The 24,122-nt window shown below is 46.3% G+C and overlaps 1 protein-coding gene across 1 annotated transcript in view; it reads right to left on the reverse strand.

Annotated features, from left to right (window-relative positions):
• The window catches only part of LOC144724080 (transforming growth factor-beta-induced protein ig-h3-like), a 37,579-nt gene that overhangs the window by 6,581 nt on the left and 6,876 nt on the right, over nt 1-24,122 (reverse strand). Inside the window, exons 5-13 of the mRNA XM_078602946.1 lie at nt 23,134-23,292; nt 19,452-19,598; nt 17,020-17,161; nt 12,860-13,072; nt 10,654-10,791; nt 9,040-9,188; nt 6,275-6,411; nt 4,015-4,145; nt 1,724-1,854 (exon numbers count right to left, since the gene is read on the reverse strand). Coding sequence (XP_078459072.1) covers nt 1,724-1,854; nt 4,015-4,145; nt 6,275-6,411; nt 9,040-9,188; nt 10,654-10,791; nt 12,860-13,072; nt 17,020-17,161; nt 19,452-19,598; nt 23,134-23,292 — 1,347 coding nt within the window. The remainder of the gene's footprint in view (nt 1-1,723; nt 1,855-4,014; nt 4,146-6,274; nt 6,412-9,039; nt 9,189-10,653; nt 10,792-12,859; nt 13,073-17,019; nt 17,162-19,451; nt 19,599-23,133; nt 23,293-24,122) is intronic.

Raw genomic sequence — 24,122 nt, forward strand, 5'->3', positions numbered from 1 at the left:
CAGGATTGTTACGGCGGCTAATTTATGCACTTTACGTCGCACGCCCTGAGATATACGGCAAGGCGGAATGGTTTTGTGTGAATTGGTCAGGCGGGCGAATAGCGCCGATGTAAACGCATGCCCGATGACACAAAAACGGCCACAATGTTTACATCTAGATTTGAAGCTTTCGTGACTGCAAGGATTCATATTCTTAGGTTTTTCGGTAAAGTCACGTAGGTAAAACATCAAAATTAATAAAAATAAAATAAAATAAAAATCACGACGTTTCGGAGGCAACACAAGTCTCCGTCATCAGGTGGGACCGTCACAGCCAGATTAGCTGCATCAAGGTCCCACCTGATGACGGAGACTTGTGTTGCCTCCGAAACGTCGTGATTTTTATTTTATTTTATTTTTATTAATTTTGATGTTTTACCTACGTGACTTTACCGAAAAACCTAAGAATATGAATGTTTACATCGCACAAGATAAGGCAATCACGGATTCAAAAGAACATCGTAAATTCCAACATCAAGGCATAAATTATTATTATTATCATCGGAGGTGGCTTATGACCAGATCACCCCGTTGCACCGGATCTCGTCAAATCTCCAGAGAAGCTAAGCTGGTTTGAGCCTGCATAGCACTTGGACTCACCATGCATGAGGCAGGTGTTGTAGGCTGCTGCCGGGCTACGTTACCTACACAGAACACTGCGGCAACATCCTTTGTCCTACTCTTAGTTCTTTCGGTAAAGTCACGTAGGTAAAAAATGACATTAAAATTAATAAAAATAAAACAATAAAAGTCACGACGTTTCGGAGGCAACACAAGCTTCCGTCTTCAGGTGACGACCTCATTTTTTACCTACGTGACTTTACCGAAAGAACTAAGAGTATGAATCCTTGCAGTCACGAAAGCTTCAAATCTAGAATTCTTTGTCCTACTGTGATATGCTCCGAGAAGGGTGCCGCAGTGGTGAAATGTTAACTACCTCGCCTGGTATAAAGGAGGCCATGGGTTCGATCCCAATCCTGATGTCTGTATTTATCAAGTTTGCATGTTCTTCCCGCGCTTTTAAAGTGCATAGCTCCAACGGCTTCCTACCATCGGAAGGAAGAGCGTTCCAGACGGCCGCAGAAAGGGGCATCTGAGAGCGAGCGATGCGGTGACCGTCTTTGTTCGATAGTTATCAAAAATAATAAAATAATAAAAATAAACCATAATACATTTATTTTATTATGGTTTATTTGTATTATTTTATTATTTCCATCCTACGTGACTTTACCGAAAGAACCAAGAAGATGAATCCCTGCAGTCACGAAAGCTTTCAATCGAAAGTTATTAAAAAGTCGCTGCTTGCGAGGATGACCGCAGTCTGCATGATTGTGTGGTGGTGGCGGTGGCGGTGGAGGTGGCGGTGACAGTGGAGGTGGCGGTGGAGGTGGTGGTGGCGGTGCGGTGGAGGTGGAGGTGGAGGTGGCGGTGGAGGTGGCGGTGGAGGTGGTGGTGGCGGTGCGGTGGAGGTGGCGGTGACAGTGGAGGTGGAGGTGGCGGTGGAGGTGGTGGTGGCGGTGCGGTGGAGGTGGAGGTGGCGGTGGAGGTGGCGGTGGAGGTGGTGGTGGCGGTGCGGTGGAGGTGGCGGTGACAGTGGAGGTGGAGGTGGCGGTGGAGGTGGTGGTGGCGGTGCGGTGGAGGTGGAGGTGGCGGTGGAGGTGGAGGTGGAGGTGCACATTCTGACCGTCGTGGCCTCTAAGGAACCTCCGAGACGTGTCGTCAGGAAGTTGGTCACCCTGTTGGCGATGCCGCCACTCACGACGACCTCATTGAGCATGTGGAACTTGAGGATGTTCTCCAGAAGGTCTGGGTCAGCTGCGATCGGGGAGGAAAGTGGACAATGAGGCGTTTTTAAAATCCTTTATATTAAGTTCACTTGCTTGCTTGCTTGCGCGCTTACGACCGTGCAAATATTTCGGTCGTTTTTAACCCACTTCCCATGATCCAATCGAGCTGACATTTTGCACACAGACTCGTTGTGCGTGACAATTTATTTTCGTGAAATTTTTTTTCCAAAATCTTCCAACTTTTTAGGGAAATATTTTTTTCATATTTAATTTAAAATACCAATGTGATAAAAATGAAACTCTTACTCAAGAAAAACAGAAATGAATAATAAAATAAAACCGATGCCACGCATATAAGGGATTTATAGTGAAAAACTTTGTTTTTACGGGCTAATTATTTATTTATTTGGTGCAATTGTGAACAATAGCCATATCACACATTAGTACATCTAATCGGCAGAATCATTGGTTCAAGGCGTGCGGTGAAGTTAGGAGATGTCCATGTGTGTACTCGACATTTGAAGGCCTTGAAGACTAGAATCGGTGATCTCGCCGACAATGTGTTCAGGGGAGGCAGTTTGATATCCAGAGAGCACAGTGAAGTGACGGACGGTTGGAGCATCTGTCACTTCTGCCGGTGGTGATGTGAGCCATAAGGCTGGTCATTTAGCACACTCCCTGGGGAGCAAGTTCAAGTTTGTGCTTGTATCAAAGTGTGCTTCTATCAGAAGTTGCTCTTTTTCTTCCCTCTACCAGAGCAATGGCAAGGGTGCGTTGCTTGTGTTGGAACGGTGCTCCAGTGATGTTTGTGTAGATCCAGCTTTGCAATGGATTTGGGTTTTTTTTTGGTGATGCCCAGCTGCAAGCTCTGCAACTGGGAGAAACTGTGGCCAATTCTTCTTCTTCCTCGTCTCTCAGGACAATTTAACAAGCGGCAGGGGAACTTGCTGATGCATTGAGTCGTGCGCCATACGCAGAGAACACACGGAGCCATGTGGTTGTATATTGAGACAATTTGTGGAGAGCACCCTTGCTAAGCAGTAATATGTTTTATGTTATTTTCGAGCTACGACTTTAACAATGGCAGTTTTCATGAAGCTTCGTTTCAAGAAACGAAACAAATATATTATTTTGAACGATTGCAACTTGTTCACCCCAACTGAGACACGCACCAACATTTCATAAAACCGATCAGCCTGTGGAAACAATTGCATTGGATGTTTCCGAGCATGAATGAAGCTTGCTCTGTCCTCTTGGCCACCTTTAGAAAAGCCAGTACCGAGGCCACACATCAAACTTGTGGTCTCCCTTCAGAATGCACATTGGGAAATAATCGCCTCCATAATCAGACCTAACACAAAACAGAGAATGTAGTCATAGATGTGGCAATTGGGGGTTCCGTAGTCTTGATTATTTAGGTTTAAAAGCAAAATTGCTCTGGTCTTTTTATAGCAATGTGAGGTTTTTTTGGTCGACAGCCCAGAATTATCATCAGCCGTAGCAGCTTGTGGTGTTGGTTTTCATTCTGAAATATTAACCACAATGTGTATGCCTTTGCAAGCCAGAACACTTATTTACGAATCCCTCTTGCCAAGAGACAGCTGTTGGGGGGGGGGGGGGAACAAGGCAATTGATTTTAACCCTTATAAGCCTCTCAATGGTCTTGGGAAGAAAAAAAACTCCAAACACGTAGCCAACTCCTATCCCTTTTTTCCTGGACATCTCTGTAACTGAGAATTATCAAAGAAAGAGTTTGCAAATGCCATAGCTTTACATTACATCAAAAACTTCCTATGACCTATGCAGAGGTGTGTGCACCTGGTTTATGAAGGCTGATTACCAACTAGCAGAGCCCGATTTAGTTGACGGGGGCTGTGTTTTAAGGAGCCCATCTATACATTCAATCCCCTCCCTTACTCATTCACCATCACCATGCTGGATACCAAACGCACCACTGTGATTTTCCTTGGTTCTTTCAGTTCTATATTTACGAAAAGTAAAACTAAATAAAATGTATGTATTTCTGCCCATAACTGGTAGTATTACACAAAGTGATGCTGTGGCTTTCATTTTCAAAATACACCATGCGCCACCATATAATTCATTTCAACCACCCTGGGCTGTGGCCCCGAAAGCCGCTGCGTTAATCTGGCCCTGCGCACAGGTGAGGTGCGAGGGGCTGCCTTACCCTTCAGCGCTTCGATCTCCAGCTCGGTCATCGATGCGAACGCTTCGTTCGTCGGGGCGAAGATCGTAAAAGTCCCCGATCGGGAAAGCTGCTGCTTCAGGCCGGCCGCCTTTATGAGCTCCACCAGAATGCTGCACCCAACAAAAACATCGTTGTTGTACTCATTTTAATTATTCTACACATTACTCTTTGGCTCTTTCGGTAAAGTCACGTAGGTAGAAATAAAATAAAACAAATCACGACGTTTCGATTGCAACACAAGCAATCTTCATCAGGTGGAACAACCACAGCAAGAAAAAATTGCTGAAGTGGGCGAGAGAGCTGCCGTGGCAAGAGGTTATATTTATTTTATTTCTACCTACGTGATGACTTTACCGAAAGAACCAAAGAGTATGGATTCCTGCAGTCACGAAAGCTTCAAATAAAGATTATTGTACGCATTCTACAGTTTCTCCGTGCAAGGGCAGGTCCGTGGCTCGAGCTCTCTCCGTCCAACCCCAATCGAGCTCCCTGCTGCTCAACTTGCAGTACTCAGAACGAGGATTCCTTGTGCCGTAACTAGGGAAGAATAGTTGCAGTGATTTCCCCTTGAGATAGCTGGGTAGCTCAGACGTCTAATATCATTGAAACCTTTCACGTTCCGACGACGTGCGTGTACGTCATCAAGAAAAACTAAAAGGAAAACTAAAATAACTTTATCGATAAATCTTCGGGTCGAAGAACAACTCTGACTCACGACAATGTGTAATAACCGACTCTGGACCACGATGTCTGGCTCAGTGTCCTTTATTATTCGGTTCGTGCTGTACACCCACACGGCTGTCTTGACTCGGTAGCTTCTCCACGGTGCTGACTCCAATGTCGGCCCGATCCACAACAGCAGCTCTGCTGCTGTTTCTCTCACACAGCCCCCCAACGGCTGTACTCGCTGCTGCTCTTCTCCCTCCGCAGCTCTCGCAGCTTCTTGCTCTCTCTCTCTCTCTCCGCAGCTCCTCCTGGCAGCCACACCGCTGCCTCTAACACGCAGCCCTCCTGGCTGTCTCCTCCCCAGCTGCACACCACTCCGCAGCTTCCTCTTATCTTCGGGGTTGGCTCCCGATGGCCGTCGGCGCCCCCCCTCTCCACACTCGCCCCCGTGGCCTCTCCACACTCGCCCCCGTGGCCTCTCCACACTCGCCCCCGTGGCCTCTCCACACTCGCCCCCGTGGCCTCTCCACACTCGCCCCCGTGGCCTCTCCACACTCGCCCCCGTGGCCTCTCCACACTCGCCCCCGTGGCCTCACTCTTTTCCGCTCACACCCCGACTGCCTTCCTCTTCCGGTTTACCCGCTTAAAGCCCCGAACCTTTCACCCACGTCACCTGGCTCCGCCTCCTTGTGACGTCACATCCGGAAGGTCGCTTTCGCCCGCATTACAAATGTATTGAATAACGAGGGATGGGGGGGGATTGTTATGGGAGTGCTATGATGGAGTGATGAACCATGATTTCAAAGACTTTCAGTTGCAAACTTTGAAACTCATGTCGGAAAGTCCTGAGACATAGCCCAAGTAGTTTTCTACACGATATTAGACATTTGTTTCACTGGGTTTCACATTCATTTATCGTCCCGGTGGGGAACCTTTTCCTTAATGGGGGCTGAAAAGGACTTTCAAATACCTTTGGCGGGCTATGCATTAACATTAACACACACTTTAGCGTTATGCAATAACAATGCACAAAGTAGCATGTGTGTCGACTGAGCAGTGAAGCAAGCGACTGAATGCGTTCAAATTAGAAACAGGATTTCTAGGTTGAAAATATTCACATCCAGTACCCAATCAGTGCCGCTAAGATCTTTGCAGTGACAAATACAAATCGTTTGCGGATAGGGTCACCTCCTGTCCTGATTTTCCCAGCATCGTCCTCGTGTTGAGGTAGCCGTCCTGGGAAATCTACAAATGGTTTCATCGTTTGCGTAACGTTACACCACTTGAGACAATGGCGTTATTTGTAGTTCGTCCCATTTACTTTATTGCGAGGTATTCTTGTTCCCATCAAACGTCCCCGGGTCTCGTGAACCTCACAGGAGCACGAAACTCGATGTGCGGTCCATTTGAATTGGTAGCCCCCATGTGGGAGCGGGCCATATGAAATGGAATGATGGGCCGTAGGAAGTGACGTGTAGACTCGAGGGCCAGCTACAGCCTCCCGACAGACCGACCGTCGGCTCCCCTCCCCCAATCCCTGATTTCGCTCCGTGGCTTGTTTGCGCTCTGCGACCTGAAGTGCTGGCTGCTCTCGAGGCTGTCCATGATGCTCTTGCTTGGCGTGCGCAGGACATTTCTGATGACGAACACGGCCCCACGCCGCCCGGTGCGCTCCTGGGACTCCAGGCACGCGTTCTCAATGCAGATCGCCTGGGGGGAGATAGCGAGGGGGGGGGGGTCAAAGTCAAAGCCGGGGCCCACACCCGAGCGAGCGATCGGTCGTTCGCGCAATTTGGTCGCGTGCAACTGAATCGCTTGCACGCGTGGACGTCTCTGCTGCTGGTTGGTGACAGCGGAGACAGACTCTGCTTTCAACCGTCGATCCGCTCGGCAGTTCGCGTGTTACCGCGTGGCGTGCACATTTTTGCGACCGATGACCTGTCGTTAGAATCCTGAATACGTCGTTGTGGAACTGCTCGATCAGATGTAGGAGACAGGGCAGTTGCAGGCGACGATTAAGCCGCGTGATTTTGAGCAACGTTCGACTGCGCGGCTGATCCCTCCGGCGTGCAGCCGGCTTGGCTGTGGGCCCTTCACGAGCCGCAGGATGAGGCCCCGGATTTCGAGGGCTCCATCCTTCGCCAAAATGGATGTGCGAATAAACTACTTTTTTTATAAAACTCAAAACAAGGGCTCAATTTCTGCTGGAGCTGTCTTGGACTGAGCTGTTGGGAGAGGGGGAAGGGAGAGGGAGGGGTTGGGGTGTTCCCGAAAAATGTTCCTGCACAACGTAAGCGCTGGTCAAAACGCAGCGCCGTGGCACTGCGATAAATCCTAAAGGTAATTTGGTCATTGAAGCCATAGCATCGCTAAGTGTATTACTACCAGTTAAGTGCCGAATACTAAAAAAGCACGTCTTGTTTGTTTAACATTTTAATAAATGTTACAATTAAAATATCCCATTTAAAATAACAGAGGTGAATAACAGTGCAGTGTTTGGCATTGGGTGACGGTGGCGGTTGAAAGAGTGAAGGGAAGGCATCGAATACACGAAGAGAACCCTCAACAAATAGAATAGACCCGGACCCCCATCAAACTTCATCCAGCCCTGCGTGGGGGTTGTGAGTTCGCTGCATGCGGAGGCTGGAGCTACAGTCCCAGCATCTGTTCGGCACAAAACAATGTCTGGAAAAGTTCCAGTTTGGTGGAGGAAGTCAGACAACTCGAATGTTGGTTTAATGATTTTTTTCTGTAAAACAGCGTAGTTTTCTGAGACAGGCTCTATTTTTCAGATGATTTATTCGAGGATTTTTTTTTCTCCTTTATTAATTGACCCACTGAGGCACATACATCTCATTTGCAAATGCCTACAGCCCTTGTGAGGGAAGATTATTTTACATTTATGAGGATTGCCCGTCGACGGGAAGTGAATCTCCTGTTGGGATTAAAGCCAAGACGTGAAGAGTTAACGCACTGGCTCTTTACGCGAGAACGCCCGTGTGCTGTTTAATGTTCCCGGAGTGTGGACAGAACCTCAACACAATGGACGCCACTCCAACAGCACAGCGCCGATTAAACAATTCAACACAATGTGGGTCTATAAAGCGTCTAAATGCATCCGTATGTCAAGGTGATGTACAAAACAGTGGGCGTGTTACAGACAGGAAGAGACAATGAGTCACAGGGGACACAAACGGAATGTCTTGAGTCTCCGACTTGCACAGGCACAGGAAAGTAGACAGCAGAGATGGCCGAGGAAAGGGAATTCCAGACCATGGGAAGCAAATCGAGCAATCTGCTACTTAAGCTTACAGTGCCTCTTAAAGAGGCACCACCACAGAACTAATAACGTATTGTCCGCATTGATTTTTTTCTCATGGAATTATATATTTTATAATTGAGTAGAACAGACACTGAACAAAAACACAAACACTTAATGTTAATAGAAACTGAATAAAACTTTTTACCATCAGATTAACGTGTATTTACGACTCGCTGACACACACTGATCAGCTGGGTTAGAAAACGTAACTGACTAGAGACAACCGGTCAGGACACTTAAGTAATTTTTATGTTATTGAAACTCTGGATGCATAACAGCAATGCTGGTAGATTAAGGTACATTTAGAGTGGTCATCATGGCCAATGCTCTTGGTGCCGCTGTCATTTATTCCCTCTGCCAGAATCCACATGTGCTACGCAGTGGGCACCCGACCTCCCGCAAGCGATGCTCTCAAAGTGTCCCACGATCTGGCGATGGTCCACCCCCTCGGCTACTGACCTCTGGGTAATACTTCAGTGCCTGGTCTCAGTAATCTACTTTCCTCTGCTCTGCCCATGTGCCCCGCCCATCGGACCCACCCATCGCAACCTCCCCTTTCAGTCGACACCGTCATTCAGAGCTGGGATAATTAGCCGAATGCGTCGATTGATCAACTCCAAATTTTACTCGACAACCATTTTTTTTTGCATTAAATTACTCGAACCCGCCCCTACACCCTGCCTTCTGAAGGCAGGAAACCCCCTATAAGCCACGCCCAGTGTGACACGCCTGATAATTTTCCCAGTTATTATTTTAGTTCTCGGCTTAGTCCAGCAATCAAACTTATAATCGATTGAGTACAGTAACCGATCACTTAAATAATCGAAATAGCCCATCTCTAATTTCCATTGCTGTGTTGCTCCATTCTAAGTCCAACCTTGCAAGTTCCAAACACGAATCCAGTATAGAAGATTTGCCCATCCGTTTTAATGTCCTGCACGTTGAACCCTAAGACATGCAGCTCGTAAAGTACGGGTTAAAGTGTTGGCCTCCATACCACGTGCTCGTTCACTTACGGTCGGGTAGACGAACACGCGCAGTTTCCGCCCACCCAGGGTGTCCAGCGTCTGCCCACCGTACAGCTGATAGAGCGATTGCTGGTTCTTGATGACGTGGTTGAGCAGAATGTCACGGGTGTTCGTGGACATCTCCTCCATGGTGTTGTCTGTGGAGCGAAACCATTTTAAAAGGGGGGAAGGTCGTCGTGTCGCGAACATTAATGGCTGCAAACGTCTACCACTGTGTGGCCGCTCTCATGGCCCTAATAAGTCTAGACGGTAAAGGTGCGGCCCTGCGAATTAGAGGTAACCCCCTACTGCAGTGTTCTTCATTGCAAGGCCTGCGGGCCACTGACGCGCTCTGGTGGCCTTTAGTGCGGCCCCTGACTTGCAACCCCCGACAATGCACAAATGTGAAAACATCCCCCATCATCGTGCTGTTGAACCACAGTGGTTTCAAATGTGTGGGGGCCCTCACACTGATGATGTCTTGTGGGTGACAGTGCTAAATACCCTCTAGAGAAGAACACTTCTCTAGAGGGTATTTAGCATACCCTACCATGCTGGCCAGAAGTTTTAGAACAGGTCATTACCCCCGCCACATGCCACAGACTAGCCGTGGTGCACTCATTTATACTGCTGGGTAGACAGAGGTAGGGGGGTGAATTTAAGATTATTGTACCGTTGTTTCCAGTACCGCACTGGGAGATTGAACCTGCGACATCTGGATTGAAAGACCAGTGCGCTAACTGTTACACCATGACAGCATCGCCCATAACCTTAAAAATTATGATAAATATACCAGCAAATAAACTGAGAGAGATAATAGCAACAGGCCACTCCTTATGTCATTATCATGTGTCCCTTACAACAGGGGTGTGTGTTCTGTTTTAAGGACTGATCAGCTGATTATTATAAAGAAAATTATTTAATTATTGTTCATAAATGAGCTCATTTTACATTCACTCAGTTTATTTTGCCAAAACATTTCAGGTGAAGCAGTCTCGTTAAAGCTGCTTGTTTGATTTTGTGTAATAGGGACTAATCAGTCATTCAATGGGGTTACGGAACGCAGTGAGCGAGGCCATCTGGAACTCTCTCCCACTGCACAAACACAGCCTCGAAGCAGTAGCCAACTGTAAGTAGCAGCTCAAGCCTCAATTATTCAGGCTGCCATCTGTCCAGGCCTTCACCTGTCCAGGCTCTCACCTGTTCAGGCCCTCACCTGTTCAGAATCTCACCTGTCTAGGCCCTTACCCGTTCAGGCTCACACCTGGTTCACGCCCTCACCCTTCCAGGCCCTCACCTGTCCAGGCCCTCACTTGTTCAGTCTCTCACCTGGTTCAGGCTTTCAGCTTTTCCGAATCTCGCCTGTCTAGGCCCTTACCCGTTCAGGCTCACACCTGGTTCAGGCCCTCACCCTTCCAGGCCCTCACCTGTCCAGGCCCTTACTCATACAGGCTCTCACTGGCTCAGACTCTAACCTATTCAGCTGGCTTACGAGGGACTTTGAGCTCTGGCTCCATACTCAATCGAACATTGCGTCCAATTCTGGAAATATTCGCATGTAAAACATTGCATTTATGATTATTGTTCTTAGTAGGGGAGGATGCAGGTGAAAGCCCTGTTTACCGGTGAAGGCCTCGTTGTTTGGCGCGAGGAGCGTGTAGGCCACGTTGGGCCTCAGAGAAGCCTGGAGGCCCTCTTCAGAAAACATGTTGGAGAACTTGGATAAATCCTCGGTCTGTGTGAGCTCTATGGCGGTCTTGGCTGAAAGAGTAATCACACAAACTTGATTGTAAACACATTTTACTCGTACGTCGTACTGCGTGTGCATTACCGTCATCCTCGGGAGACAAAAAAAAAGCACGTTGAAAAATAAAGTCCCGCATGCTTTGCAAAAACAGTCTGTGCAGGCGTTTATCCCCCCGGTATTATTTCAGTCTGTGCTACGTATTATCAAGCGCGGTTTTAGAAAGATTTGGAAAAGTGCAGAAAACTTCTGGAATTGATTTGGAAGTTGAAAGATAAACAATTTAGCAAGAGGCGGAAAAAAACGTTAAGAAATTAGATTTGAAACTGTTTAGTCTTAAGTCACTATTTATACACTAATTATAGGGTGCGTATATAGGAGACTGATTTGGCAGCGTTTTACTCCGAGGCAATTTTGTGTGGGAATTGACAGTTCACTCTCTTAACCCGCCCGGGGTAATTTCTCCAAGAAATTACCAAAAGTTCACCAATTTTTGGAAATTGAAAGTTAAATATCCGTCGCTCTCCTGTCCAAATGAATAACAAATCATATCTCCTGTGTGCGACCTGGGGCTACAAACTCCAAACCATGTACTGTATAACTTTGCGCTGCCCAAAATAGATATTTGAAGGTGGCATTTTATCCGCAGTTCACCAACTGTCAAGACAAAATTATGGCTTTATGACTGACACAACGCCATTCGACTCAAGAAGCTTATAAGCCAAAACTTTTCCAAAAGTGTCCCTATGGAAAGCACAGGTTGCACATTTCTCACAACCAAAAGGATAAAAACCGAGGCTTACGCGAGGGAAATGCCGAACACAAACATCGGAGTGCTCCACAGCACAATGGCGAAAACCTACGCGGTAGAAATACACCCACCGAGAAGCAATTGATCACTCTCGTCTGTCACTCACGGAGGCTTTCGCTTTGACAGTTTTTCATTCGCTCGTTGCGAAGAAAGTAAGAGAGGGGGGTCACTATAACCAGTGAGGCATCTATACATGGGTGACCCTGTGTATGTGTGTGTATATATACCGTATGTGGTGGTTACTTATGACCACGGCCTTTGCTTTGAGAAATGGGCGCAGCTGAAAGTGCAGTTCAAGTGGAGCTCATGGGGATGTGGCTCGGGCTGCTTTGTCCCCTCGTATTAAAAATATATTATACCTCAAATTTGCGACCCGACTGTATATACATGGCCTTTCGACCACAACCTTTGCTTTTAGTAGCTGCAGTGCTTAATTTTGGCTGTAACAGTCCGGAACACTTTCATAAATAATAATTTTGGCGCACAATATTCATTTCACCTGATTTTGTCCTCATTCGTTTTACAAACCTCTTCGTAGGCTCATAGGGATATTGGGTGCAGTAATAATTGTTATGGATAGGCGTAACTTGTACTCTGGTGGTAATACCTTACGCTAATAATCTCTGAATCTCCAAGGCAACCTATCAGCTTTCCGGAATATACGGAGGGAGAAACTAGCCCCTGAGTAATGGGTGCCGCTTTGAAGTAAAGTTGAATCAGAATATTTATTTAGACTCGAAAAATCCGATGGGGTGGGTCAGAACGTTTCATTTCTTCCTGCCTCAGCAGTCCGCCTGCCGTATTTTTTCACCTGAAGACGATTGCTTGTGTTGCGATCGAAACGTCGTGATTTTTTATTATTGTATTATTTTTCTATCTACGTGACTTTACCGAAAGACCCAAAGAGTAATACAAAAACACGAAAGGAATGCAACGTATAAGAAAGGTAAACAAATCACTTAAAAAAATAAACAAATAAAGCGAACCTTTGTTTTTATCTTCCCAGGTAAAGCCACTGAGGTATTAACTTTTGTCAGAAGCGACGTGGCCACAAAATGGATATCTCACCAAAGTGGAAATTTAGAGCAACCAAACACTCTAAAACGCACGTTGATTCTAAGTGTGGAGGGACAAAACCCGGAGGACCCAGAGAAAATCCACGCGACCACGGGGAAAAAGAGAGAGAGAGACACTTAAACTAAATATATAGCGGCGAAACAAATCTGAATGATCTCAGTCGAAGCGAAGTTCGCGGGATGCGGAGTCCGTCTCACCCGAGTCGGGGATGAAGACCTCGCTGACTTTGTGCACCACACCGTTGGTGGCCACAATGTCCCTCTGCTCGATCACCGCCTCCGCGTTGATGGTCAAGCGGTCCCCGTCGCAGCCGATGACCAGTGAGGAGCCCTCGACCGTGTCCACGCTGGAGCCGCTCAGGATGGCCTCGGAGCAGTGCACCGCGCGGATGAGGTGGTGCGTGACGAGCGCTGTCGGGAGGGAGAGGTCAGAGGGCGGGCGGGCGGGTGGTGATGGCAGGGTGAGTAGTGAACGTGAGGCCACGTTAGTTGTGGGTTTGTTTCGCTCTTGTGTTTCGTAAATATGTATTCGGGCCTCCCAATCGACAGGAAGGCGATGTATCGATTAAATATCACTTGGTTATAATTGAAAGTCATTGATTGAGTTTTTAAAAAAATCGACATTCATTAATGCTCAAATTGTCTTAGGTGGAACACAAGTTATAAATTAAAATGTTTGCGACATCAAATTAGTTACGTCTTCCCATCTCAACCCCAATTCCCTTTCGAAGCCCCCTCCCGATCATCCTCTGCTCAGTGAGTTCATTCACTCTCCTCGGTTGTATCTCCCACAGCCTGGGGACTCTCTTCCCTCAGCCACCCATGCTATCGATTCCCTACCCCCTCTTAAAATTCCAGATCAAGATCTTCTTTTGATTTAAAGCTGACGTGACTTCAGGGAGTCATATTCTTGGTTCTTTCGGTAAAGTCACGTAGAAGGGAAATAATAAAATAATAAAAATATAAAACAAACAAAAAATATTATACTTTTATTATTTTATTATTTCCCTTCAACCGAAAGAACCAAGAATAAGATTCTTCTTATTTTCCTCAGTCCCCGATCGGCCGTCTCCTTCTACAAAATCACTTAGTGTGCACATTTTCTCAAAATCCTTTTGACATGGGATCATATTTAGATAGGATATTAATAAAAATGCGATCGTATTACATTTACAAGCACGCACTAGGTGTTTTATTTGTGTGGACTGATTTGACCGTTTCTGCATTTACCCTGGAAATCGCTGTAAAATTCGTAAAATTCATTCCAGGAGAGTTCTACTTGAGATGTTTGGCCAGTAACTTTATTTTTGAATATTATTACAAGTGGGAGGAAATCAGAGTTTGTCTATCGCGTCTAGGAAAACTTCCCACAAAGTGGTACTCATGTTTTTATCAGTCCCAGAGTCATGGGATTTGAATTTGATTATCGCCATTCTGGCTGTAGACGCTGTTTTTGAAAGTGCATTTTAAAAAAGATTAAGCATCTTAGCTCTATTATAGCTGTTATCTCATCCTTGGAACTATGGCTTGAAAATGGTTATTGGTACGGCCTAAGGTGACAAATTCCAACAATTATATTATTTAGGAATCCTATCACGAGATCATCCATTTGTATGATGGCAAATTCAGTCGTAGCCGATATGAAAACGCGTCCGAAATTGGGCACTGGAATTTGAAGCTTTCGTGACTGCAGGAATTACTCTTTGGTTGTTTCGGTCAAGTCACGTAGAAAGAAAATAAATGTAAACATTTTAATTTAAAATTAAAATAAATGTAAGAATTTTAAATTAAAATTATTTAATTTATTTTCTTTCTACGTGACTTTACCGAAACAACCAAAGAGTGGGCACTGGTATCATGTTTAATAAGAGAATATAATTTTAAAAAGTGGTGTAAATCATCACCCATGGCGAGATGCTGCCCATGGTGGTTACATGTTCCATTTTGCACCCCACGTGGTACCGATAAACCTTCTTTGGTCATCGCCTATTCATTGGGAATAATCAAGAGTCCTTCATTATCTTGAAAACTATCTCAACAACACAGAGAAAGCAGTTTGCCGCGTAAGATACGCTGCATGGCTATTTATATATAAAACTGGAGTTAATGTGAGCTGCAATAAATTACGTAACACAATAATAATGCAGATTGTGTTCCGATTTTGAATTTATTTGGCGGCATGAAATGTGGTATTCAGATCCCTGTGTAGCTAAAACATGTGAACCGATCAAATATTTCAACCTCTGGTAGGAGAAAATGTTTTAAGCAGTCATGCAGAAAACCACAAACTTCCAGCTATTATAACAAGATTTGGCACGACTTAACGACTGTGGCATTTGCCTGCAAACAATGTGGGATATCAGGAAAGTAACCGCGGTGAATTGCGTCTGTTCTTGTTTGCATGGCGGTTTATTATCTGTGTCTCGTGGGTTCTCCGTTGTCTGCTAATGGCCTGCGAATAAGCCCAGACCACGTGTTAAGCTACCCAAAATGCATCGCGAAGTTTTCCCTCGGGAGTGTTTAGGCAGCTCCTTACTGCAGGCAAGCGGCACAGATGTTGATGGAAGAATGAACCGCTTTTAAATTCTACCGAAGTTTACTCTACACAAAACACACAAACAGTGCAGTGCAAAGTAAAAAAACTGGCCTTGAAATATTTTACAAGATGCTTAAGTTTTAGTAGCAATAATACATTTCAAATGCCATGACAATACAAGCTGGGCCAAAACGTTCAATTTTTCAAATGTCATCTGCACATGAACTGTAATTTTACATTGTGATCTGTAGCCAAGTATGGGTATCCTGTAAATAAAACCATATTAAACAACGGCAGTCACCACAATTGTTTTGTATAAATATTAACTCGAAACGGGCATTATGCTCATTAGATGTGGTTAAGTGTAGTTTAAAACAAAACCTTTAACATGGTTTTCCTGGTTCATAAAGACACTTAAAACGTATTTGCTTTCATTATCAGAGCGTAATTGTGCAGCTTTCTCAATTGCATGACCTATCTAGTCAGCTTGCTACATCTTGCACATTTTAAAGTGCAGTTTACCACCCTTACTTAGCTATGTTTGAATTTGTATAAGTTTATACTGGTAGGAACCTCTGGTTACACCAGCCCACAGGGGATTGATTATTGTGTCAGCCCGTCCGTTGTGAAGGGAGGGGCTGGGTGGGGAGGGAGGGGCTGGGTGGGGAGGGGAGGGTGGGGAGGGTGGGGCTGGGTAGGGAGGGGAGGGTGGGGAGGGGCTGGGTGGGGGGTGGGAGGGGTGGGGCTGGGTGGGGTGGGGCTGGTCAGCCCGACGATTGCCTGTGTTGGGATCGAAACGTCGGAGTTTTTTGTTAGTTTTTTTGTTCTACGTGACTTTACCAAAAGACCTAAAAAATAGAATTAATATGTACATTACAAATTTCAGAAGGGTCTCTCAAACACCCAATTTTAACTGTTTAAATGACCTGTGTGATTCGAAACCATCGTCCCAGGATATACGACTTTGAGGTGCAACAGTTGTTATGCGTGATCTTTGTCCGTATGTGATTTAATTTCGAGGTTTTCTTCTTCTTTTTCAGCTCGTGGCTGGATGAACAACAACTCACGAGTTTACGTCCAATGATGGAAACCGTCGTGGCTTCTTGGAACGCACTGCGTGGGAGGGCGCAGTACGAACAATAATACGTACGCATGTTGAACTTCTTTCGCGCCGTACGTAGCCAACCGTGCTACATGATGATAACAGAGGGAAGGGTGGTTTGTGGTCGGGTACAGAGACTGGAGTTGTACGCACGTATGTTGGAGCTTCCTTCGCAGCCTACGTTAGCGGTCCCCAACCTTTTTGGCACCAGGGACCGGTTTCGTGGAAGACAATTTTTCACGGACCGGAGGGGAGGGGGGGGGTCATCATTGGGTCTTTCCCCCTTTTCAAAGAAGCTCTCCAGCAACGTTTGTTCTTTACTCATGTTGGCTATTAGGGGTTAGCAGCTTGTGGGCTTAGCAAAACTGTGGCTGAGGCGCGGACGGAAGTGGTCAATAAAATAATTGGTGGGCCACGCGTGGACTCATCGCTCATCTCCTGCTGTGCCGCCCGGTTCCTGACAGGCCACGGACCGGTACCGGTCCGCGACCTGGGAGGTTGGGGACCCCTGGCGTACGTAACGAACTGCTATTCGGAAGGACAATGGGTGGAGGCTAAAAGATGCCGACGTGAAGGGGAAACTCCGGTGCAACCTGTTGCACCTTGTCCAGCTTCTTGGCCACTGCAGTTTGGCGGCACATTTTTTTTGGGGGGGTGGGGGTTGTGTTGTATGAGTTTCGGAGACTATAGTGGAATTACAATCTCCTAGTACGGCCTTACCTTTGAGGGAGGTAGGATCCTTCAGGATGCGCTCCATAACGTCCACAGGCACCTTCTCAAATGCGGCGTTGGTTGGAGCTAGTAGAGTGATGGGGCCTTCCTTGGTCACCATGTCCATCAGCCCAGCCTTCTGGATCGCCAACTGCACTCGTTCCAAACAACAAATGGCCTCTTTAATCAAGCCATTTAAATGTTGATATTATTTAAATTCTATTCTTGTATTTTTGTTTTAAACGGTTGTAATAATCCACTGTGTAGTAATGTGTTTTGATGTTGTAATAATCTGTATTCTATTTAATTTCCATGAACCATTTAATTTCAGTTGTTTTTAGCTGTTTGCAGTCTCAAACTTGTTTGCAGAATCATCTATTTATTCTTTACCCAACTTCTGGCCTCATTTGGCGATTACAAATAACAATAAATTACAACCCTACATAAATCCACTGCTGGATGAAGGCCTCCCCACACCGTGTCGATCATGTGAATTGTTTAACCATACTTCACCGCACTGGCCAGCGTGAGTTGGTGAAAGCGTGGTGGTCCAAAGACCGGTTCAGACGACACTGGCCCACTGATGCTGACCAGGATGAGTCATCAAACTCAGGTTACCAGATTTACAGCACAGCGCGCTATTTTTGCCACTGATTCACTCCCATTAAAAACAAAACAAGAGGCTCTCTTAAATCGATAACTGATTTCAAGTTTCAATTATATTATCGTAATTTTAAACAGTAAAAAAAAACAGTAACACAATGGTATTTTGTCTTTTGTTTGGCTCTGCATTTAGTTTGGTCTGAACTTAGCGTTTATGCGCTTACACTTTTTCCGTGTGCTCAATGATATTTTAGTGAGCCCTGCATCATTTGTTGAATCTCTGTGTTTATAATGTTTGCACTTTGGAAGCAGTTTTTTTGCCGTTTGCTGTGACCTAGGCCTCTTGAAAAACACACTGTCTGCTCGCAATGGGCTCTTTACCTGGCTATAAATCCTGGCAATCTACGTCAACCTCAAGGCAGAATCTCACGTGGAAATAAAAGAGAGAAGCATCCAAAAAGTATAAATTATTTCCTTCTGTGTTCCATTACGTTTCCATTCCATTCAATAGTTAAATGCATTCCTTTCGCTTCACGGCAAGGAAAACACGTGGGAAAGTTTTCCACAACACAACAGTGACATTCTGACAACAACCAATTCATGTTCCAGGAGTGTATGTTATTCATCTTTCATCCACGGGAAATAGTTACTGAATGTTGAAGTCACATTGAGTCCCGAGCAGCAGTCCACACTGCACGCAATTGCTCCATGAGCTGCTGTTGTTGATAATCAGCTCCTTGGACTGACTTGGACCATGTCCCGGTGAAATCTCAAACGTTGCCATTCACATGGGCATTACAGGCACGTGTTTTGGTTCGTGTACCGAAAGGAAAACGTATTCAAATCTTCTGACTATGGTTACGACTTTCAGTTTGACTTTCGCTATGCTGACATCACGTTTTGCATTAATACCCCCCCACCCCCCCGACTCGAATTGGATTGGCACCTGAAGAGTCCCAGTGCTCTCTGGTGTTTGCTGGGTTGGCATGGTTCTGACGAAACACACGTGCCTAAAGTGGCCTCTGCTCACACGCTTCCCCAATGCAAAGCACGAGAGATGGTATCTTTTTACCACTTTGCCCGCCAGCTTTCCATTATCGCTGGCATTTCAACAAAAAAAATTGATTCTTTTTTTTATATATTGCAGTGGCTGTCGGGGTGACGAACCAAATACATGCTAGATACATATATGAATAAAAAAAATGTAACCCATCGATTTTTATACAAAGAACTGATATTAAGCTACGCATCGATGCATCATCCCACCCCTATAAAGAACCCAACAATCTTGTCTAATTTAATTCAGAATTAAAGCTGCAATGCAGTGGACGTGTGGTTGGGTTTATTATATTCAAAATAACGATGAACTTTACGCACGAAGGCCTCACCGAACCTGAACACTTTTTTCAGTCGCGACCAACATTGGGATGTTTGGCCAATTCTCATGAATTATTGTTTTTCTGCACGTGGGCAGGCAAAAGAACACTCAGGGGCAAAACAAAAAACATGCATAAGAGGGGCTAAGCTCCACATATGTAGATTTAAGCATCCATTGCTGTACTACCATCTCTTGTGCACCTCTCAGCCCAAGCCTACGACATCTGACATTCCCAGGCAAGTTCACATTCGCCAGGAACCAGGCCCGGTCTGCTTTAGCTTCCGAGATCCGACAAGGTCGGGCGCGCTCGGGGCGACTTGTGTCCATTCTTACAGTTGGGCACACGTGCACGTTGGTGAGAGGGCGTTGGTGAGGATGGCATTGGTGAGGAAGGTGTTGGTGAGAGGAAGGTGTTGGTGAGAGGGCGTTGGTGAGAGGGCGCGTGTCACGAGCGCGTGACCTTCAGCGTTGACAGCTCGCTGTCCTCTTCCAGGATCTTGCGGATGTTGTTGGAGACCCTTGGGATGATTCCGTCGACCATGTGCAGGACCCCGTTGGTGGCCAGGATATTCGGCTTGATCACTCGAACGCAGTTCACCGTCAGGATCTGCGCTCTCGGGCAAAAAAGCAGTTTGCTTGCCTGGGTGCGTGTGTTGCGGTTCTCAGCAGCCACTCGCCATTTGACAAATTGCGCTAGGATATGGCCACGTGCTGCGTGACTTTGCATAAGAACGGGTCACGGAACAACTGGCTCACGTAAGTAAAAAAAAAAGCAAATGGAGTTACCGTGTAATTGCACGGTATGGCGTGTAATTACAGACACAGTCCGCAGTTGGGGAGAGAAAAAAGAATTGTGTAGTTATTACAGATGATTGCCCTGAGTTTGTCGTGCTGCAAGGCGAATGTGAACTGCAACGTAACCCCATTATCTTGAAATGAAACATCGCGTTGCAGGTTAACCGGGTAGCGCAAGTCGTGAGCGAACTGACGGTCGCGGGCGTCGCGTCCGTCATGGTGTGCGTGTGACGGCGGCCTTCTGCGTGCACATTTTTGCGTCGACTCAATGCAGGTCGACATTGCTTGTATTTATGTTGAACTTCTTTCGCACCGTACGTAGCCAAGCGTGCTAATCGGAGGTGTGGGGGAAGGACAACAAACTAAACACAAAACGCAGTTCTAAAATAAATAGTTTTCAATCTAGATTTAAAAGTGCACAGCTCCAGTGGCTTCCAAATATTGGACGGAAGAGCGTTCCAGACGGCCGCAGAAGCGCATCTGAAAGCGCATTCCAGATGGCCGCAGAAGCGCGTCTGATTCCACGCAGGTCGACATTGCTGAGGCAACACACAGCTCAACAAGACATGACAAAGTTGTCAAAAGTGCATTGCCTCGGTGCGTATGGCGAAATAACCCATCGGCGTTTCCTGAAGAAGTTGCATTGTAGAGGTCACCGTCAAAATCTATTTGAGCAAATGTAACCGACATTTTACATTATTGTCTCTTTTATTTTGATGGGGATTGAAGATGGGGATTGAAGAGGACCACAATGCACTTTTTCAGGAAATGTTGATTTTTTTTGCACAATGCACAAACGGCTCTGTGCTTTTTACGCATATTTGTGCCTCGTTTGAAACTTCTGGTTTCCCAGCCTGCACCATTATCCCGTTATGACGGGGTTTTCTCGCCTTTTACAGATTTGACCAAAAAAAAAGTCAACAAACTCAACTCTGTTGCGTTTCACATGCAGAGAAGCGAAGCTGCGTCCAGCTTTGTTAGCATGATTGGCTACGTATGGTGCGAAAGAAATTCAACACACATATATATACATACATACGTACATTTGGCTGCCGCCCCCCCCCCTCCATTGGCCGGGGCCATCCCGTGCCGACAATAACATTGTCGTAACATCGACACAACTCCCCGAAGGCGCGTTTCGCACATGCGGGGGTTATGGCCGGTAAATCTCGTGTTGGTGTTTGTCCATAGCGTCGCCATGGTATCCGTAGCCGACAGCTGTATACGGAGTGCTTAGGCGCCGTCAATCCTATCAGATTTGGCGCGGGTTGGCAATTCCTTTTTTTTTGCACCAACGTTCGTTCGGGACTTTGAAGCTAGGGCCGAACGGCTAATCGATTTTAAATCGAAATCGCAATTTTAAACAATGCGATTAGCAAATCGCAAAGGCTGCGATTTTTTGCGATTTGAAAAGTCCGATTAGTTTCTTATTGGAAATGTTTTAATATCTTATTTTTATAAGTTTATTTATTTAACTTAACAATTGTTCTATGTTTGATTGTTCTATTTCAATTAAAACATTTTAATAAATACATGTTGGAAGAAATTCATATCTTTTAAGTTCTCATCCTTGCATTAGAACATATAGAGCAGTTCACATTTTGATGGCATCACGTGGTAATGCTCCATCACATGTTTTAAATCTATTACACACTGAATATTGAATTGAAGCTTGACTTGAATTTTTTACCGCAAATCAAATCGCAATCGCAATATCTGTCAGAAATCCCCCCCAACCCCCCAACTCGCCTGCGGCGCAGGAAAACAACTAATGTTGATTCATATTCTTGGTTCTTTCGGTGAAGTCACGTAGAAGGGAAATAATAAAATAATAAAAATATAGCAAGAAAATATTCTTGCTGTGGATTTCACACCTGATGATGATTGCTTGCGTTGCAGTCGAAACGTCGTGATAATTTTATTGTTTAATATTTTTATTATTTTATTATTTCCCTTCCACGTGACTTTACCGAAAGAACCAAGAATACGAATCCCTGCAGTCACGAAAGCTTTAAATCAAAATTTGTATGTCGATTCGTTTACGTTGAAGGAGCCTCAACCCCACATCGACGTGAAACCCACGTGTGTGTACAGCCCCACTGTGGCCTTGCCTACCTGCTACCTGCAACAACCACCACCACCACCACCACCCACTCCCCTCATCCAAACACGTTGACTCAAGGTTGCACCCTCCTCAGACGTGGAGCGGGAGAGTGTCACAATGACAATGACCAGGCGTGCAGGAAGGCACCAGTGTACATGTGTTGTACATCATTTGCAGGCCGCCGATTGATTGTCATCTTCCACAAACAAACGCCAGCACTATATTGCTACATGTATAAGAAAGGCTCATCTTTTTGTGGCATTTGTTTGATGCCAGTTACTGTATTCCCTGGATTATAAAGTTTCTCCGAAAATTTCGACGCACTCCAAACTTATGCCTGATATTCAAAACTGTCCAGTGCTTTAGAGTTACACGATTCTTATCGCATACACACCTATCGGAGTATAAGACGCACCCTGTTAACTTTTGTTGCTTAAAATTACAGAGGAGAAGAAAAAAGTGCGGCTCATGATGCAGAGAATATGTACGGCGCACAGAAACGCTTGCAACGCTCTGCATGCCTTGGGATTATGCTTTTGAATCGAGGACTTTTCAGAAGATTGGCCACAGCAAGTGTTTGGCGAAGAACAATCCGACACTTTTACCTTAATCGTGGCTGATTTTACAACCTGGCCATGAAACTGGAACATTGCGGTGGGGGGATGTTGCCCCACTTGTGGACAATCTTCGTGGATTTAAAAGCGCACAATGTCAACGCGACCGAGCAGGCGGATTGCTTGTTTGAGGTTCCCTTGAGGGATAATCAGCGGGATCTTGTTGGATTTCCGACCGGTGCAAGTGCGGAACCCGGTATGGCGGGGAAGAGAATCGCTTACGAGCAGCGCACTGTTCGCCACCATCGCAGCATTGTGCAAGATTATAAAATGAAACGCGGCCTTTTTTCTCGCGACGAATGTATGAGGCAACACATTTTTTTCTCGAACGTAACGAACGTAACGCGATGAAGCGAACAGAACTGCGTCACGCGAGTAGGAGCAAGTGGTCGTACGGCTGCATCGGCGTTGCATCACACATGGCGGGATGCTGCTGGATGCCTCGGTCTTTGTTCAGCCTGCGTTACCGTATTCTCACGTGCGTTATCGCGGACTGTGCTTCACCCCACATTGATGCTCATTCTAATGCGATTTTTCCACAACGCGGTGTTCTCGCGGGAACGCAACTAACTACCGCGTTGTAGTAGAACACAGACTTTGCTCGAGAGAGACACGGCGGGCCCACTCACGCCGTTGGGCGACTGCTGCACGTGGATGGAGCGGCCGGACTGCATGGAGGCGAGCGCAGAGCCGGACTTGAGGTGTCGGGAGAGCAGCCGCTTGTTGACGGCGTGCGACAGCAGCAGCGACTTGAGCACCGCCGGGTCCTCCAGCTCCGCTGCCTGCGCCTGCCCCGTGACCCCCCGCGCACACGGCAACAACGTAGCAGTGACAGCAGCCAGCGGCGTAACGAGCGTGGGGGCAGGGGGTGCCTTGCCCCCCCCCCCCCCCCCGTGGCCAAAGCTACGAGTTGGGTCCCCCTTGACAACCACCACAGCGGTAAATGTTCGAGACCGTGAGCGTCACGATTGTGATTAGGCAAAGAGGAGCCACGATATCGAATAGCCTAGGTGCGACCGTGCGAGATAGATCAAATATTGGGGCCCCACCTGACTGATTGCCCGCAACCCCTGAGATGATCATTTAGTTTCGTCACTGAACCCATGTGATGGGTGGACCGACTTTCCGATGTGTTTATGGTTTGTGCCGCGTGCTGTTTGGCTCGATGTCTGACATTACTCCGCTTAGGAGGTTTCTTCTGGCACTGAACTGAGGCTCCCAGTAGATGCAGCGATATGTTGGAGAGCGCGCCGTGCCAGAACCTGAGAAATGTTTACTGCACGACCGCGAAAACAGCGCCAGTCTTAATGGGTGGGCTCTTTAGCCTTGTCAGAGCCAATTAAGATCAAATGCAATGACATTTAGAGCTGTAAAGAGTCCAAATGTGACCGTATCTCAAGACTATATAAAATATAGGAATGGTCCATCCAGAGTGTTTAATATTTTTTTTACAGCAGGGAATGATGGGTAGGATTCTATAGACCAAGGAGGTCATTGCGATGGCATTTATGAAGACACTCCACAGAGTCGTAATTTGAAGACGAGACGAGGAGAGCCTCTAGCCTGGACTTTTCCACGTCGAGCGTGCAAGAGAAGTATAGCCATCGCTATTGCGTGA

This window comes from Lampetra planeri, chromosome 19, assembly GCF_965212315.1.
Source record: "Lampetra planeri chromosome 19, kcLamPlan1.2.h2, whole genome shotgun sequence".
In the NCBI taxonomy this organism is placed as follows: Eukaryota; Metazoa; Chordata; class Hyperoartia; order Petromyzontiformes; family Petromyzontidae; genus Lampetra; species Lampetra planeri.